The sequence below is a fragment of the Macrobrachium rosenbergii genome, chromosome 10 (assembly GCF_040412425.1).
Source record: "Macrobrachium rosenbergii isolate ZJJX-2024 chromosome 10, ASM4041242v1, whole genome shotgun sequence".
Classification (NCBI taxonomy): Eukaryota; Metazoa; Arthropoda; class Malacostraca; order Decapoda; family Palaemonidae; genus Macrobrachium; species Macrobrachium rosenbergii.
In genome coordinates this window covers 70,317,207-70,337,707 of record NC_089750.1, presented here as the reverse complement: position 1 = coordinate 70,337,707, position 20,501 = coordinate 70,317,207, and the positions used below count along the sequence as shown (strand labels likewise).

Here is a 20,501-nt window from a genome sequence, read left to right as displayed (position 1 = left end):
CCGCCGCCGCCGCCGCTCCTTATACCGCCGACACCACAGCACCAACGCAGCCTTCACATAGCAAGAAATTCACTTTCAAGATCGCATACCTTCTCGGGGTTTGGTGCTATTAGCGTCTCTCCTAATGCCGATCGCGAGTCGATGCTGTCATTAGCGATCCAGAGCCATGGTGTTGTTTACGTTTTATCGGAGCCCCGCCCGGTAACGCAAGCATCATTCTTTTTTTAGTTTCTGGCGAGATGATCGACTTTGATTTTCGTCACATGGTGGAGCCAGTAAGGTCATTTGGTAGATGAAAGAATAAGTATTTAGTGGAAACATTTATATCTGTACTCGTACGTGCAACCCGCCCTACACACACACGCAAATATTTATTGTGTTTATATATATGTATATATATATATATATATATATATATATATATATATATATATATATATATATATATATATATATATATATATATATATATATATATATATATATATATATATATATATATATATATATATATATATATATATATATAAACAGAACCAGCTGAAAGAAGCCTCTACGAAACGGCAAACTCGCACATACACATTTCAGCCAGCCACAAACTGAATTATAAATTTAATATGAATCCTGATACGGAAAAATTGACAGTCAGTAATCAGAAACTACTGGAAGGGGTTCATGAAACACAACAGAATAAATTATCTTATCTTAGACAAATTAAAAATACAAACTACTTGCATATTCACCGTTTAAAAGTGAGGTAATACTATGGATGATCACCATAGATCATGAAAAATTTGTAAAAATTGATCGCTAATCCTTTAGGCTACAGCAAAATTAAGAATAAAAATCTCTGGTTATGAATAGGGAAAAATCTAAAGCCTGGCAACCCCTATTAACGAATAGGGAAAATTTCAACCCTTGGGAAACTTCATTTAATAAACAGGTAAAATTTAAAACCTGGCAAACCTCAATTTATGAACAGGGAAGATTTAAAATACCTTTCTTATTTATATATAAATGAAATTATATAAATCTCTGCTTCAGCATACAAGGCCACTGAAAATAGATCTATCCTTCGGTGGTCTCGGTATAATGCTGTATGAGCCGCGGCCCATGTAACTTTAACCACGGCTCGGTGGTGGCCTATCAAATATCGTTGTCAGACGCACGATTATGGATAAATTTAACCTTAAATAAAATAAAAAAAAAAACCACTGAGACTAGAGGGCTGTAATTTGGTATGTGTGATGATTGGAGGTGGATGGTTAACTTACCAATTTGCAGCCCTCTAGCCTCAGTAGCTTTTAAGATCTGAGGGCGGACAGAAAAAGTGCGGACGGACAGACAAAGCCATCTCAATAGTTTTCTTTTACAGAAAACTAAAATGTGGAAACCTCATACATTAAGAAACTGTCAATTAAGCCAAATTCGAGAAACTGAAGCGTTCTCTATAATCATCTTTGGAGAAAGAAGTGAAACAAAAATTTCTCTCACTTTATACTAGTGTTTACCCAATAATAATAATAATAATAATAATAATAATAATAATAATAATAATAATAATAATAATAAATTCTACTTTGTGACAAACATCGAGTAGCAAATGAGAAATCCCAAAATAACAAGAATATGGAGAAAAGAACGAATATTTAAGAACCAACACAGATCTGGAAACATTCCTTCGGTCTTATTAATATTACATGCACCCCCTTGGAGAAGGAAGTGAATAAGGATGATATCCTACGGAAGGGTTAGGATAATGTAACCTCCTCAAGAATCACTTCCCTTTCTTAATGAGATTGACCATTACGGTAGGCGTGGCTTCAGGTAATGGAATAATCACTTGTCCATTTTTAGGAATATCGAATTACAATATAAGTAGCTTAAGGTCAGGTAGTCACTTGTCGACTTGTGATGTTATGGAATTACAATAAAGTCGCATACGGCGAGGTAGTCACTTGTCGACGTTTCATGTTATGGAACTACGATAGGCCTACTGTAGTAGCATACGGCGAGGTAGTCACTTGTTATGGAATTACAATAAAGTAGCATGGGGTGAGGCAGTCACTTGTTATGGAATTACAATAAAGTAGCATTGGGCGAGGTAGTCACTTGTTATGGAATTACAATAAAGTAGCATTGGGCTAGGTAGTCACTTGTTATGTATTTATAATAAAGTAGCGCTGGGTGGAGCAGTCACTTGTTATGGAATTACAATAAAATAGCACTGGGTGAGGTAGTCACTTGTTATGGAATTACAATAAAGTAGCATTGGGCGAGGTAGTCACTTGTTATGGAACTACAATAAAGTAGCACTGGGCCAGGTAGTTGCTTGTTATGGAATTACAATAAAGTAGCACTGGGCCAGGTAGTCGCTTGTTATGGAATTACAATAAAGTAGCATGGGGAGAGGTAGTCACTTGTTATGGAATTACAATAAAGTAGCATAGGGCGAGGTAATCACTTGTCGACGTTTCATATTAAGGAATTACAATAAAAGTGTCACGAAACAGGGTAGTCGCTTATCGACCTTTGATGTTACAGGATTTAAAAAAAAAAAAGTAGCATGAAACAAAGCAGTCACTTGCTCGCTTTTGAGGCCATCAAATTACAAGAAAGTAGCATGTCGAATTCTCATGCTATTGAACTTCAATAAAAGTAGCACGAATAAAAGCAGTCAATTTCTCGCTTTTGAGGCTGCAATAATACAATCAAAAGCAGCAAAAGTAGCAATTAAATTACAACAGTAACATGATGCACAGAAGTGAGTTATGCACCTTTTGAATCGTAAGTTTCAACTAAAGAGCAAATTTATAACAATAGATAACACAAGAAAAGTGCGAGGGACACATGAAATTGTGAATTTTATCGAGAAAAGTCTAAAAAATATGAATATTTTTAAAGAAATCATCATCTGGATATATATATCTATATATGTGTGTGTACGTATAATCACTTTTAGTAACATTTTCGCTTCATACAAATATTTATGTTTGCGTGTATAGCAATCTATTTAAAAATGCTGACACATATACAATCTTATGAAATGAAGCTTCCTTTACCTAAAATGTAATAGTTCCTTCGAAGAGAGAGAGGAAAAATATTGATGAATCTAAATGTATAACATACTGCATAATAAACCTGAAAAAAATTGTAAATCTAAAAAACCTAAATGTATAACTTATAATAAACCAGAAAAAAATTATAAATCTAAAAAATCTAAATGTATAAGTTATAATAAGCCATTAATAAATCTAAAAAATCTAATTGCACCAGAAAAAAAAATTGACAAATCTAAAAGTATAACTTTAAAAATAAAAACCGCGACCACCAGCGGAGATCGCACAACAACACATACTGCTTTTGATTACTGGGCGTGTTTGTTTGTGCTCTGATAATTGGGTGGGTTTTGTTGGTGCTTCGTGGTCCAGTGAACTGAATCGCAAAAGGGAAATTGACGTAATGATGCAGACAAGTGCATGTCAAACACAGTCGAATTTGCCAGCTGTAATCAGGTTACATTTGCAAATCACGTTAGTAGACTTATCTGATGGTTCGTATATCATTTCCTGAATTGTGAGGATTTAGTTATTTGCAGTCAGAAAATTGAATTGTCATTGAAATCTATGAGTTTTCAATGACGTGTGTCCATTTTTGAGTGATTTCGTTCTGTTCCTATTACCTACTTGGTGATTTATAAACAGACCAAATTGTGTTCATAAAAAATAACACTTGTTTGAATTATGAAAAAATGAAGGACGTATGGAAACTGCATGAACTGAAAAGGAATTTTTCTTTTTCGTGATTTGAAAGTTTTAACTCGAAAGGAATTTTTCTTTCTCATGATTTGAAAGTATCTTTTTAATGACTGAAAGTATTGGTTTAAAAGGAATTTTTCTTTTTTATGATTTGAAAGTATTACCTAAAAAGGAATTTTTCTTTTCAGTGATTTGAAAGTTTTAACTTAAAATTAATTTATCTTTTTCTTTTTTTATGATTTGAAAGTATTCAAACTAAAGGAATCTTTCTTTTTAATGACAGAGAATTAGCCCCAAAAGAATTTTTCTTTTTAATGACTGAAAATACTCCTTAATTTACTCGTAATGAACTATGAAGCTCAATTAAAAAACAAGAATGAACAATGACTGAAATCTGGGTATCTTCACGACATATCTACACTACTAAGCGAGCGTACCTTTAGCATGGCAATTATAAACAAAACACACACTTCTTGCGCAATGTACTTACCACCTGAATCATAAACGGACCATCGATCACGTGACCATCCAAGAATAGGCGAGATAAACCGAGAGATAAATTATCGTTAATCGTTAACGACTTGGGTCAGTGGGGCGGGGTTTCGTGAGCTGACCATGAGCCACGCCGTATATATGACGAGAACAGAAGAGGACCATTGCACATCGTAAGTGGGGAGCCATGAATTCTAAGGTAAGCAGAGGGTGGTCACTGTGAGAGAGAGAGAGAGAGAGAGAGAGAGAGAGAGAGAATTTCATCTTAAGAGTATTTGTTTGCTTGCATAATGCTGCCATTCGGCCACTAAAGTTTAGAGTTTCATAAGAGAGACACGTATTTTTGAGTGTACACTGGTGCACACATTACATACATAATACATATATACATACACACACACACACATATATATATATATATATATATATATATATATATATATATATATATATATATATTATACACACACACACACACACACACACACACACACACACACACACATATATATATATATATATATATATATATATATATATAACATATATATATATATATATATATATTTAATACACACATATATATATATATATATATTATATAAATACTTATATATATAAATACATACATACATATATGTATATACATAAATACGTGGGTTTTTGTGTGTGTGTGTATGTGTGTTTTCAAACATATGTATTGTATAATTTTACTTACGATCAACAATATACATTAGACGCACTGCTTAGTATGTAATGAGCACACAAAAAAAACCGTTTGTCTGAATACGTGCGCACGTATTTGTACGTGAACATATTTGCACACAGCATGTACAGTGGTGATGCACACATTACAGTACATATGACTTACCATATCTGTGTACAAACAATGCAGGATATTCCCCACTTCCGTGATTCATATATATATATATATATATATATATATATATATATATATATATATATATATATATATATATATATATATATATATATATTTCTTCTTTTCTTCTTTTAACGTGCTTTTTGCCCATTTTTGTATGGGGTAAGCACGATGCCTTCTTTGAAGGACTTTTGATTTGGCTTTGGGGTAGACCGTAGTCTCGATCGGCTGCCCTGCCTGACATCGCTTAGACCCCGGTAGCGTATGGTACATGTATCATACCAGACCTAACGCCCTTTCTCCCAGCAGCGAGAAGTTGTTGCGCGGGTAGGTCGAGAGTTCGAGACGTGTGAGATGTTTGTTATGTTTTTTTAGAAGATGTTGGAGTGGCTTTGTTTTGTGTTTGTATTTAGTCTGTAACACCCATTTGCTTTTTAAGCAAACCTATCCGTTGATTACATACATAATCCCGGGGTGTCTACACGGATAGCAAAGTGTCCGATATATGTATTTATATAATCGGCGGTGACAGATTGCAGTGATGCGTTACTCGCCTCGAGGTTCTGTGTAAATAACGCTATCTCGTCACTTGTGTATGTGTACTGTACACACACACACACACACACACATATACACACACATATATATATATATATATATATATATATATATATATATATATATATATATATATATATACAAGTTGCGAGATAGAGTTATTTATAGAGAATCTCGAGACAAGTAAATCATCAGTGCAATCTTTCACCGGTCATAATGAAACTGTGCGTGTTTTGAAACGCCCGAGCAACTCCAAAACAATTCGAAGAAAATCGTTTGTTTTTCTTTTATGGACACCTCCTGTCTCTAAACATCTCTTTTTACTCATTTTTGGATACGCCCGTCACTGCGAGCCTCTAACCCAGATGAAAATACAAATAAGGAAACTCTAAAGGCGGTGGCACTCGAATTTTTTCGTGATTCCGCGATGTTATGTAGCCAATAGTGCACCAAATAGCGCTCTTGCGTAAATAGTGCACCAAATAGCGCTCTTGCGTAAATAGTGCACCAAATAGTGCTCATGTGTAAATAGTGCACCAAACAGCGCTCATGTGTAGTGCACCAAATAGCGCTCGTGCGTAAATAGTGCACCAAATAGCGCTCATGTGTAGTGCACCAAATAGCGCTCATGCGTAAATAGGGCACCAAACAGCGCTCATGTGTAGTGCACCAAATAGTGCTCATGTGTAAATAATGCACCAAATAGCGCTCATGCGTAGTGCACCAAATAGCACTCATGCGTAAATAGGGCACCAAACAGTGCTCATGTGTAGTGCACCAAATAGCGCTCGTGCGTAAACAGTGCACCAAACAGCACTCGTGTAAATAGTGCACCAAACAGCGCTCATGTGTAAATAGTGCACCAAATAGCGCTCATGTGTAGTGCACCAAATAGCGCTCATGCATAAATAGCGCACCAAATAGCACTCATTTGTAGTGCACCAAATAGTGCTCATGCATAAATAGTGCACCAAACAGCGCTCATGTGTAAATAGTGCACCATATAGCGCTTGTGTCACGCTGGGAGATAGGTTGTTGCCATAAACAGGGTTATGTTTTCCTCTCCAAAAAACGGGAAGTATATGCATTTAATGAGTTTTTATTTTAATTAATTCACTTGTTACATTCTATCTCCTATATTCATTCATCATTTTGAATGATAAGTTTCAAAGGCAATTGGTAATTTTCCTTACGTCTAAATCACGGTAGCCTGCAATGCCATGTTTCTAGCCTATTTTTAAATCTTAAAATTATTCAGGCCTATTCAGCTCATTAGCAGATAACTTCGTTCCTAGAATACTTACATAATATAATACTACTATTTAAAACTAATCATTCTGCCATTGTGTTCATTTATTCAGCATTTCTGTCAGTTCAGGTAAAGGTGCTGGAAAGCATTTTTTTCTCTATGCGTCCTACGTAAAGTTACATATAGATTTCTCTATTCATTTATTCAGTATTTTTGTTAGTTGAGGTAAAATTGCTGGAAAGCCTTTTTTTCTCTATTCGTCCTACGTAAAGTTAGATATAGACTTCTCTACGATAACTTTTTCAGGTGATTTTGCTGTGTTGCTTGGCGGCTGTGTCCTCAGCCACCCCAGACAGACCAGGCTACGGGTACCCTGCCCCTTCACACCCCTATGCTCCTCCAGAACCGTCCTACCATCCTCCCGAACCATCCTACCACGCCCCTCCTAAGCCTTCCTACCACGCTCCCGAACCATCCTATCATGCTCCCAAGCCATCTTACCACGCTCCTGCTCCATCTTATGACGTGAGTATAACTTCTGATTCATCTTCAAAACTCAATTAAATTGATGACTAAATCTTCGCAAAGGTCACTCAAGGTCACACAATAGGGTCTAGTCTGTCGGAAATTCATCTCATTAATTTCTCTACAAAGTTATTTTCAGGTCAGTAACATTCCTTTCAGGGATTCATAAACATGACTGATACAATCTAACCGGAAGTTTACCATCATTGGGAATTAACCTGAGTCAGAAAAATAACTATAAATGTATTTCGCCATGATTAGAAATTCCTCTTAACAACAGTAATATATATCTTATGAATTCAATGAAAATATATCGCATGAATTCAATAAAAATATATCTCATGATTTCAATAAAAATATATCCCATGAATTCAATAAACATATATCTCGTGATTTCAATAAAATTATCTTATTAATTCAATAAAATGTATCTTATGAATTCAATAAAATATCTCTTATGAATTCAATAAAATGTTTCTTAAGAATTCAATAAAAATACATCTTATGAATTCAATAAAAATATATCTCATGAATTCAATAAAATATAACTTTGAATTCAATAAAATATATCTTATGAATTAAAAAAAATATCTTATGAATTCAATAAAATATATCTTATGAATGCAATAAAAATATATCTTATGAACCGAATAAAATACATTTTATGAATTCAATAAAATGTATCTTATGAATTCAATGAAACTTATCTTATGAAATGAATAAAATATATCTTATGAATTCAACCGCATCTTGTCAAGAAATAAAAAAGCCCTCAATCACGTTTATGAGTATCTAATAAGAGGAATAAAAATACATATTTATCAAAATAAAGCACAGCTATTAATCAGGACCACCAGTACATTTCGGGGTATATATGCGCCTCTATCAGGAATACAGATGCGTCTTCATCAGGACTACAAATACATCTTGATCAGAATGACAAATACAAGTTAATCGGAGACGCGCGCGTTGGTGAATAACGAATAAAGAATTTATGTATCGGGATAAAACAGCTTTGGAATTTACTATAACTGTGAATTCACCTCCATTAGTGGAAGCATCTAAAGGAAGTTACACCGCCTCAAAATTCCCGACCTAAATTGAATTAAGTTAAGTATACCTTAGTTTTACCAGACCACTGAGCTCTCCTAGGCTGGCCCGAAGGATTAGACTTATTTAACGTGGCTAAGAACCACTTGGTTACTTAGCAACGGGACCTACAGCTTACTGTGGAATCCGAACCACATTATAGCGAGAAATGAATTTCTATCACCAGAAATAAATTCCTCTAACTCTTCATTAGCCGGCCGGAGAGTCAAACTCGGGCCTAGCGAGTGCTAGGCCACAACTCTACCCTAAATTGAATTGTTACACGACATTCCCCAAATCGTAAATCCCCTGTCCGCAATTTCATCCTAAGCACAAGATCTTTGCCACATTCGTTCTACTATATTACTATTTAAATAAGTTACATATTTACTAATTTCCAAAAAGTCATCCTTGTCTAGAATGTTGATCATTTCATACTTAATTTCACATTTTGGTGATTTCATTTGCAGATGATTTAATGCCTAATTTCATATGTTGATGATTTGATGCTTGATTTCATGAACTCCTGTTAGCAGAATTGAAGTTATAAACAACTTGCATGATTTATTTGGCTAGGCTTACATTATCCTTCATTCTTCAACAACGACTGTGAAAAATTTAGGTAGAATGGAAATTTCGAATAATATAAAATCTTGACCATTTCTCATAAAAAAATTAACTACTACGGGAAAAAATTAAACGTGATAAAAGACTGACAATGATTTCTTTATTTTTCCGAAGCTGACGGTAAATATCTGCAGCCGATATCATTTTAACCCATGTTGAACTCAGAGCAACTTCAGCACCCAATCAAGAGTAGGCTCTATTGATATGGGCTGCAGACTTTTACCGAAAAAAAGACGAGGAAACTGATTTTCCAGTTATGTTCCTCTAATCAAAACGAAGAGATCATTGTCCCTTATTCTCAGTGAATTTTTTGCTCCTAATGTTACCATAACTGGCTATGCATCTCGAAAGTGAAGGTTATTAATCCATGGCAGTACCGGGATGTTAGTTCCAACTGGAAAGGTCATAAATATTAATAAATATTACACCACGTGTTCACTAGGTACTACCTGTTTACGGTATATCACTGACTCCCTTTCTATTTATTGCTTCTCCTCTATCGTTCCTTGTTTCTTAGTTTGAAATGTATCATTTCCAAATCACATTTATTCCCTCTTCTTAAGAGATAACATCACTTTGGTAAACTCCATCAAATCATTGCTGTTTATTTAACATTTTTCCTAAAGAGTTCTCCTTAATATCTCGTCTGGGTGAAAGGTCCTATTCTGTACCCTTAAAGTTAATAAAAAAGATTTTAGCTTTACTACTATCTCTCTCTCTCTCTCTCCTGTAAAATCCTCTGACTAACCTGCCAAGGTGACTGGTTCGTTTCAGCCACCGATTACCAAACACCCACCCCCAAAAACTACAGAATCCTCTAATCTCTCCCTTACTCAATTCTGTACCCTTAAAGTTAATGAAAAAATGTTAGCTTTACTATTATCTCTCTCTCTCTCTCTCTCTCTCTCTCTCTCTCTCCCCTGTAAAATCCTCTGACTAACCTGCCAAGGTGACTGGCTCGTTTTAGCCACTGGTTACCAAACACCCACCCCCAAAAGCTAAAGAATCCTCTAATCTCTCCCTTACTCAATCTCCCTTCCTCTCACTCTCTCCCTCCACCTGCAGAAGGGAATGCCCTTCGACTTCGCTTACGCAGTCATCGATCCCTACAACGGCCTCGACTACGGCCACAACTCCAACTCCGACGGCAATGTGGTGACGGGAGAGTACCGCGTCCTCCTCCCCGACGGTCGCACTCAGATCGTCACCTACACCGCCGACCACTACAACGGATACCAGGCGACCGTCCGGTACGAGGGAGAGGCCCACTACCCGGAACCCCAGCACTATAAGCCCGCCCCTAAATACCCGGCTCCGGCTTATCCGCCTCCAGCGCCTGCCTACGGAGCTCCAGCTCCCTCCTACGAGAAGCCCAAGCCCATCTACCCATCCCCCCACTACTAGGACCGGAGAGCTTTCGTTAGGTTTAAGGCGTTATTTATTTAGAAATATATTGGAGAGCATTTGGTCTTTTCTTTCATTGGTTCCTTCCTTGGTTTCATCGGAGTCAGAGTAAATCGAAGTGCATTGCAATTGCCATACATGTGTGTGTATATGTACATATATATATATATATATATATATATATATATATATATATATATATATATATATATATATATATATACATATATATATATATATATATATATATATATATATATATATATATATATATATATATATATATATATATATATATATATATATATATAAGAAAACATTATTTTACTTTCCAGTGATAATGATGGTCATAACAGAACGATTAATACTAGTAAAAAAAAAAGCAACTCTTTTTAACAATTACAACGTCACTGCCGCAACTGAAGTCATAAAAATACAGCAACTTTCCATCAAAAACAAGAAATAAAAAAAAAAAAAAACAGACAATACCTATAAGACAGAAATCTCTCAACCAGAGCAAGACTCCAGAGCAGAGGCGGCAATTACTGCCAATCTTCGTGATGGAATAACACCACAGTCCCTTTCCCATTACTGCGAAGTACAGCGTCATTTTAAAAACGACAAAAGCCTCCTGTAACAACACAGGCGTGATTGGCCAGTCCTTATTCATTCATCTTAATCCCCAAGGCTCTCATTACCCTGTCATTGGGGCGTCCATTACCCCGTCATTGTCCATGCATCATGATCGTTCATTCATCCTTCAGCGACTTCACACTTGCATGTTAGTAGATAGGATTGATTGATGGATGGATGGATTGAGAGGGCGTTTCACTTAAGTACAAGGAAGCTGGAGTCCTTTGCGCTTGACTGATGATGGAAATGCTTGCAAAAGCTTTTCGCAGACATTTCCTTTTTTTTTTTTTTTAATGATGAGATAAAGAAGAGAGAATTAGAAAAGGCATAATGCGTAAAATAATCCTTTATTCAAAGTATGCTGTAATCATCGCTGTCACATGAAATTGAATTAGTTTTTAGTATCGAGACTCTCTCTCTCTCTCTCTCTCTCTCTCTCTCTCTCTCTCTCTCAGGCAATTACTTTTTGCACCTCCCATCTTCAGCCTGATTTATCACTCCTTGCAAACTGGGTGCCTTCTGTTTGGAAGCTACAGAATGTTTCTGTTCATCAATTTAAAAGTTATGAAACCAATTTTGTCCATTATACATCTTGGGCCTATAAATCAAAACACTTAGGATGCTTTAAATATATATATATATATATATATATATATATATATATATATATATATATATAGAGAGAGAGAGAGAGAGAGAGAGAGAGAGAGAGAGAGAGAGAGAGAGAGAGAGAGAGAGATAAAATCCACGAAGGAAACTGAAACACTGGAGTGCGGCGAGGCCTTACGACACTAAGTCCTTTACTCAGCAGAGCACGGAAACACTGGAGTGCTGCGAGACTCTGCTAAGTAAAGGACGTAGTGTCGAAAGGCCTCGCAGCACTCCAGTTTTTCCGTTTCCTTCGTGGATTTTATCTTTATTTATATATTCATCACGTTCCATACTTTCGTGTTTCAGTTATACACACACACACACACACACACACACACATATATATATATATATATATATATATATATATATATATATATATATATATATATATATATATATATATATATATATATATATATATATATGTGTGTGTGTGTGTGTGTGTGTGTGTGTGTGTGTGTGTGTGTACATTATATATTAATATATAAAAATACACACATATATATACATGTATATATATTGTGTGTATGTTATTTATGTGTGCGATAACACGTAAATATGAACCCTATTATACCATGAAGCTAGAAAAAACGAGAAAACGAAAACTGCAGGAGCAAAAAAAAAAAAATCATTACCGAAAGACCTTCAAATTCAATCATGAGATTAATGAGCTCAGGAGCTGATGGACGACCTCAAATAAGAAGACATAAAACATTAGCCTCATAAAGGCCGAATTGCCTATACCAGTTCTGGCCTTGTCTCATTTCCTGAACGAGAGAGAGAGAGAGAGAGAGAGAGAGAGAGAGAGAGAGAGAGAGAGAGAGAGAGAGAGAGAGAGAGAGAGAGAATGGTTGAGGGGGAGAAGAGAAAATGAGCTGTTGGAGAGAGAGGGACAGAATGGTTGAGGGGGATGAGAGAAAGTGGGCTTCTCTTGGGGGAGAGAGAGAGAGAGAGAGAGAGAGAGAGAGAGAGAGAGAGAGAGAGAGAGAGAGAATGGTTGAGGGGAGGAGAGAAAATGAGCTGTTGGAGAGAGAGACAGAATGGTTGAGGAGAATGAAAGAAAGTGAGCTTCTGTTGAGAGAGAGAGAGAGAGAGAGAGAGAGAGAGAGAGAGAGAGAGAGAGAGAGAGAGAGAGAGAATGGTTGAGGGGGATGACAGAAAGTGAGCTTCTGTTGGAGAGAGAGAGAGAGAGAGAGAGAGAGAGAGAGAGAGAGAGAGAGAGAGAGAGAGAGAGAGAATGGTTTGAGAGTGAGCTTCTGTTGAGAGAGAGAGAGAGAGAGAGAGAGAGAGAGAGAGAGAGAGAGAGAGAATGGTTGAGGACGAGGAGAGAAAATGAGCTTCTGTTGGTTTCAGCAACCAGTAAGTCCTATTTTGGTTAGCCGCTGGTTCTGTAATCAGTTCCACATAATGTTTATACACTGGCTGCTCCTTCGCATTTGCTGATGATAGTTGTACAGTGTTTACGCAACAGTGGTTATGTATGCAAATTATTTTTTTTTTAAATTGCTTACAAGTTACAGAGCGGCTTCGCTGAATATATACTGTGTTAGTGATTAACAGCATAACAAAAGGCATGAGGATGAAATTATCACAGAACTTTTATACTCATTTGGACCACTGTGTGTCAGAGAGAAATTTGATTACGATTTCATATAGAAACACTCATAACTGCACATGCACGCATACACATACACACACGCTATGTATATATATATATATATATATATATATATATATATATATATATATATATATATATATATATATATATATATATATATTTATATATATATATATATATATATATATATATATATATATATATAATAGATCTGACACACACACACATATATATATATATATATATATATATATATATATATATATATATATATTACCCTTAATAGATCTGACACACACATATATACATATATATATATATATATATATATATATATATATATATATATATATATATATATATATATATAATGTACAAAGATATATATATATATATATATATATATATATATATATATATATATATATCTTTTACATTTAAAAGGTGTGGCATCTATACGTGTTATCCTTCTGATTTTCCCAGCATACAGGGGACAGTGCTGGCCTAAAGTCCTACCCTACGGATATTCAGGGGCACATATCCCGACGGCAGTTGTCTTCTTTTTGGTGATCTCCCAACCAAGTAATGACCAGCACCAAAGTTTTTTCTCTCTCTCTCTCTCTCACACACACACACAAACACAAACACACTCACACACACATATATATACACATATATATATATATATACGAATAAAAAGTGACTGAACGTAGCATTCTGTATTTTGTCGAGAAAAGAACTCTATATATTATTCAATAATTAGTATTCAAATGCAAATCTATAGTTATTCCCAGACAGAATGCTCCTTAAAATAATTAACATTGCCATGAATTGAATGTGTATGTGTGAGTGCACGGACAATTCTCAGAGGAAATAGATCCTGACTTTTAAGCTATTTTGACCAAATTCAGATCATGTACTTATACGCCTCATTACATATTACATATAACAATTTGCGTGCATTCTGCTAATTTCATTTTTCCCTTTCACGATTTTCAAGACTACTTTCTCTCATTCTTCAGTTCGTTTTCATTTCTAACGTATTTTTCATCTTAATGCTCCTTCACTATTCTTACAAACGCACTAATATATATATATATATATATATATATATATATATATATATATATATATATATATATATATATATATATATATATATATATATATATGTATATGTATATAAATGGCCACTTGTTTTCAGAACTTTTCAAACTAGGTACTATTAGCGAATAAAGGAACGCATGATGGAACTGAAAATTATGAATACGGCTTACAATCAGGTATGTGTGTGTGTATACACACAATATATATATATATATATATATATATATATATATATATATATATATACACACACACACGAATTTAAGCCATGTTCATATTTTTCAGTTCCATTATGCACTTCTTTATTCGCTACTGCTATCTAGTACGAAAAGGTCTGAAAACAAGTATAGCCATTCAAATGGTCTATGACAGAAAGACGTAACAAGCCTTGACATGCTGTACGGGATTCGTGGAAAATCGTAGAAGTTTTTAGTAATTACTTTTGTTGAGTAGTAGCAGGGGTTTCGTAGGTTAATTTGAACTGAATATAGAATTTGGGCCAAGGGCCGAGCGCTGGGACCTATCAGGCCATTCAGCGCTGAAACGGAAACTGACGGTAAACGTTTGAGAGGTGTAACAGGAGGAAAACCTCGCAGTTGCACTATGAATCAATTGATAGGAGAAAATGGAGATAAAGATGGAAGAAAGGGAATATGACAGGAGGTACAGTAAAAGGGACGAAAGGGGTTGCAGCCAGGAGCCGAAGGCACGCTGCAAAGAACCTTAAGTACTGCCTGCAGTGCACCGCATGAGGTGCACTGACGGGGCTACCCCCCTACGGGAAACAGTTATTCGTAAGTTGACGGTTGCGGTGGATAAGAATTCTAAGGCAATTCATGTCTCCTGCCTCATTCACGCTGCACTTAATTTTGCTTTTCAGGGTTTTTTTACATATTCGACAAGAGGGCTGATAGGACATGAATGAAAGGCTCTGGAAATCGGCTGCATTTCATGTGGATTATGACCAGAAGTACGCAGCAAATCATAACATACCGTAAGGAAAGCGTGGAAACCCCTAATAGTTCTTGATAATTCAAGACTAAGGAAATCGTGGGAAACCCTAATAGTTCTTGATAATTCAAGACTAAGGAAATCGTGGGAAACCCTAATAGTTCTTGATAATTCAAGACTAAGGAAATCGTGGGAAACCCTAATAGTTCTTGATAATTCAAGACTAAGGAAATCGTGGGAAACCATAATAGTTCTTGATAATTCAAGACTAAAGGAAATTGGAAAACCATAATAGTTCTTGATAATTCAAGACTAAGGAAATAGTTCTTGATAATTCAAGACTAAGGGCTGATAGGAAACCTAATAGTTCTTGATAATTCAAGACTGAAATGAAACCCTAATAGTTCTTGATAATTCAAGACTGAAATCGGAAACCATAATAGTTCTTGATAATTCAAGACTAAGGAAATCGTGGAAAACCATAATAGTTCTTGATAATTTCAAGACTAAGGAAATCGTGGAAACCCTAATAGTTCTTGATAATTCAAGACTAAGGAAATCGTGGGAAACCATAATAGTTCTTGATAATTCAAGACTAAGGAAATCGTGGAAAACCATAATAGTTCTTGATAATTCAAGACTAAGGAAATCGTGGGAAACCCTAATAGTTCTTGATAATTCAAGACTAAGGAAATCGTGGGAAACCCTAATAGTTCTTGATAATTCAAGACTAAGGAAATCGTGGGAAACCCTAATAGTTCTTGATAATTCAAGACTAAGGAAATCGTGGAAAACCCTAATAGTTCTTGATAATTCAAGACTAAGGAAATCGTGGAAAACCATAATAGTTCTTGATAATTCGAGACTAATCGTAATGTCATAGGTGAAAGGTGAATTAGACACGGGTCGTAGACAGTCGTGGGTGATGCTTAAGCCCGTTCATCGGAACTTGTAATATTTTGCACCAACTTCAATGCCATTTTGTAAGCATGAATCGTTCGACCAAGAGCTTCGAGAATTACAGTTGATAGTTGGGACAACTCGTCAAAGCGGGAAATGGTCTTAGTTCTCCGGGCAATTGTTTCAAGTTCTGAGTAGGAGACGTTTAATGATTTTAAGTACCGTTTTCTACATGCAAATCCTTTAACTGTAGGCGTCTTTTGTTAATCATTCTTCCCTCAGGCGGTCACATCTTGCATTTATTCAGTGAAAGTCATTTAGGAACTATTACATTTTCCCTTGTATCTCCAAGAAACAGAATTTTCTATATTCCTCTGTTTTCTCAGATTCTTATAATCTTCCCTCAATTAGGAGGATGGTCTTCTTCCACTGAGGATTAATGGGATGGAATGAAATACAGAGTTTAGGCCAGAGGCCAAGCACTGGGACCTATGAGGTCATACAGCGCTGGAAAGGAAATTGGGAGTAGGTAGGTTTGAAGGGTGTAACAGGTAGAAAACCTCGCAGTTGCACTATGAAATAATTGTTAAGAGAGGGCGGGTAGCAAGATGGAAGAAAGTGAATAAGAACGGAGGTACAGTAAAAGAAATGAAGGGGGTTGCAGCTAAGGGATCAGTCTTGATATTGCTCTTAGCATGTTCTGTCTTTCTCTCCGCATGAAAAAGTTAAGTGTACCTTAGTTTAACCAGACCACTGAGCTGATTAACAGCTTTCCTAGGACTGGCCCGAAGGATTAGATTTTATTTTACGTGGCTAAGAACCAATTGGTTACCCAGCAACGGGACCTACAGCTTTTTGTGGAATCCGAACCAATTACAACGAGAAATGAATTTCTATCACCAGAAATAAATTCCTCTAATTCTTCACTGGGCGGTCGGAGACTCGAACGTGGGCCAGCAAAGTGCTAGCCGAGAACGGTACCGACCCCTCCAACGAGGAACTAAAAAAAAGGGGGGGGGAAGGAAAATGAAAGAGGTCCGTAAATATACGAGGCAGAAAGCGTCGAGAAATAAATTTCTTTACATCAATGAGCCTGAAGGTGAAAATGAATTAAAATGATTTATTCTTACCACAATTTATGCAATAAACACTGAAGAATCTGTACTGGCTGCATACAAATTTCCAGGTGAAAAATACTACACGAATTCAAAATAATAATAATTGTGTATGATACTTGTTATAAGACCGACTGTATCAAGCACACACAGGAACGAAACCAATGCACCGGGTGGAAAAAATGCATTTTGTCTCTCGCATGTGTCAACAAGGAGAGAGGGAGAAGTAAGAGGTGCCTAAGGAGACCTAATTATATACTCCGTAATTTGCTTTGGCATTAAAATGGCTCTTAATTAACCGAGTCTTTAATAAACCAAGACTAAATGACACCAGCTGTGAGGTCATTAAACTTACAGTTTTACTTAAAACATATGTATTTAGCATATATGCATTCAAGCCTCACAGCTGATGATGATGTTTAAAATGACAACGGTACAAATATGTCTATTTCAGAGTTGTTCAGGATATCTGAAACCTTTTCTGTACGACATGAAGACTGTGAAGTCAAAACTAGCCTAAAAATTATAATACGAGATACAATCCTCTCAAATGATGCTTTCACTCAACAATGACTGAGAAACCTGAAAACAGATGTAGGCTACCATAAATTACTGAAAACAGATGATCTTGCTATCAATCTACTGGTAATCAGATCTAAAAGCTTAGATATAGTCTTAATACCCTTCTAAATGTCAAAATAAATTTGAAAATTATCTTATTTACTTAACTCGCTTGTATACAGTCCAGTATTGATCAAGACAGCATAAAGGTATTAACCTAATCTGAAAACCGGTCTTCAAATTTGGATAATATATATATATATATATATATATATATATATATATAATATATATATATATATATATATATATATATATATATATATATATATATATATATATATATATATATATATATATATATATAGAGAGAGAGAGAGAGAGAGAGAGAGAGAGAGAGAGAGAGAGAGAGAGAGAGAGAGAGAGAGAATATATTTTTTTTTTTTTAATAAGTGGGATTTCCTGTATTTCCCTTTACATCCTTCCACTTCTTCCTAATGAATATCATATTCTTTGGAAGCTTGAATTTCAAGTCAGTGGCCTCTGTGGGCTTCTTCCATATGAAAAGGTTTAATATTCTGAATAATAATAATAATAATAATAATAATAATAATAATAATAATAATAATAATAATAATAATAATAATAATACATAATATATAACATACATATATAAACATGTGTATATATATATATATATATATATATATATATATATATATATATATATATATACATACCTCAACTTAAAATAGTCATGATTACATATGACGGGTCCATAAATACTTAAAATTCGGGAATAAGCAACAGAATCTTTTAAACAAATTCTGCACCCATCCTAAGGACACGCAAGCATAAAAAAAAGGGCTGTCCAAACTACCGTTCCTGAAATCAGTAATAAGGACTTTGATTTCATTATGCAACCAAATTCAATAACGCAATCAGAAAAACAGCCATTGTAAACGAATTTAACTGACGACTGCTCTGGACAATTTTACTCGCTGAACCATGAACTGAATAAAACATTTTATTATACGTCTAAAGCTATGAAAATGAAGGATTATTTTTTGTATCATCGTTGAAGTCTCCTGCTGTATGTAGCAAGAACTAACTAGGTAATTTCTAGGTTTTGTTGGACGACCTTGTGGTCCTGTGGTTTTAGGCCGCAGCCTATCAATAGAACACGATGCTTTTATTTAATGGGAATTCATAAAAAGGAAAATTCACACTATTCAAGGTATTTCCGTTCTTTTTGCCAGGGGACGTAAGGGCGAATATTCCTCTCACGGAAAGAAAAGAAGATCTGGAAGAGCAGAAAATAAAATTGTTTAACTTCCAGATATATCTAGCAGGTAAAGAATTTAGACTGGAGAACAGATTACTCAGAATGGGAAGAATGAGTTACATTCATAATGTCCACAGCACGTGTCTTTCTTTTGACAAAAGTAAAAGGGGAAAAGTAAATATTCACTTCATCATTAAAGAGTTGCCAGTTATTCGTTGTGGAATTCTAACGCGAATGCAAAATTATACCTTTCGCAAATAATTTATCACGACTTACAATTTACAGGGGTTATTAGTATCATACTCGTATGCAGATGCCTTATGCGTTTCAGCAAAGTATGGAGACATTTTAATATATGTGACTTTCTTCGTTTAACAGTGCTTCCTAAAATGGACATAACTTTAACCTCATTCACCTAGGTTTAATGGTGATAAAAATTAAAAACATATTTTGCTCACTTTCTCTAGATTTCTTTTTCACGGAAAACTACAAATTCATCGTTGCTTTCGTCTTCTCTGAGATATTATGGTACCGGAAATCACGCTCCGCCTGCAGAAGCCATAAATGCTTGGAGCTGTACACGCTCCTGGCTATTTTTTTGCCTTTTTTGTCACTCTCATCCTACAAGAGTCTACAAAGGACTCGTTTCTTCCTGAACGAAGAGTGCGACGCCGCCGCTCCGTCCCAAATTTAGAACCTAACGGGGGCTGACCATCTTTGTGGTATCCCGAGTTCGACGGAATACAGTCGGGTCTGTCTTTTCCTTTCGCAGTCAGAGTGTTTCCTTCTTCTGCCTCAGGGGTGTTGTTCGTCTGCAACCACAGCCTCCATTGTCTTCCTGCCTCAGGTTTGGTTCGTCTTGCAATTGCGATGATTGGTGGGGAGCGCACGTGTCGCGTCGTCTTGCAATATCCTGAACGGGATGATATGATATGCACATCGCTTTTCCATTCCATTCTCCTGCTTTTTGGGTTTAACCTGGATCTGTGCCGGCACGGGCTCTTGCTTCAGTAAATTTTTCCACTCAAGCACAAATTGACGGCAATTTCAAAACCAAAAGGGGAAGAATATTTTATACTCAAAATGACA

The 20,501-nt window shown here is 35.5% G+C and overlaps 2 protein-coding genes across 2 annotated transcripts in view; one reads left to right on the top strand and one right to left on the bottom strand.

The window, feature by feature from the left end:
- LOC136842825 (kinetochore protein Spc25-like) overlaps positions 1-20,501 on the bottom strand; it is a 517,729-nt gene that overhangs the window by 443,043 nt on the left and 54,185 nt on the right. The gene's annotated exons all lie outside the window — the stretch shown is intronic.
- Positions 4,423-10,648, top strand: LOC136842817 (cuticle protein 7-like). The gene is made up of 3 exons (XM_067110682.1): positions 4,423-4,449; positions 7,247-7,465; positions 10,247-10,648. The coding sequence occupies exons 1-3, from the start codon at positions 4,438-4,440 to the stop codon at positions 10,583-10,585; spliced, it is 570 nt and encodes a 189-aa protein (XP_066966783.1). The 5' UTR covers positions 4,423-4,437; the 3' UTR covers positions 10,586-10,648.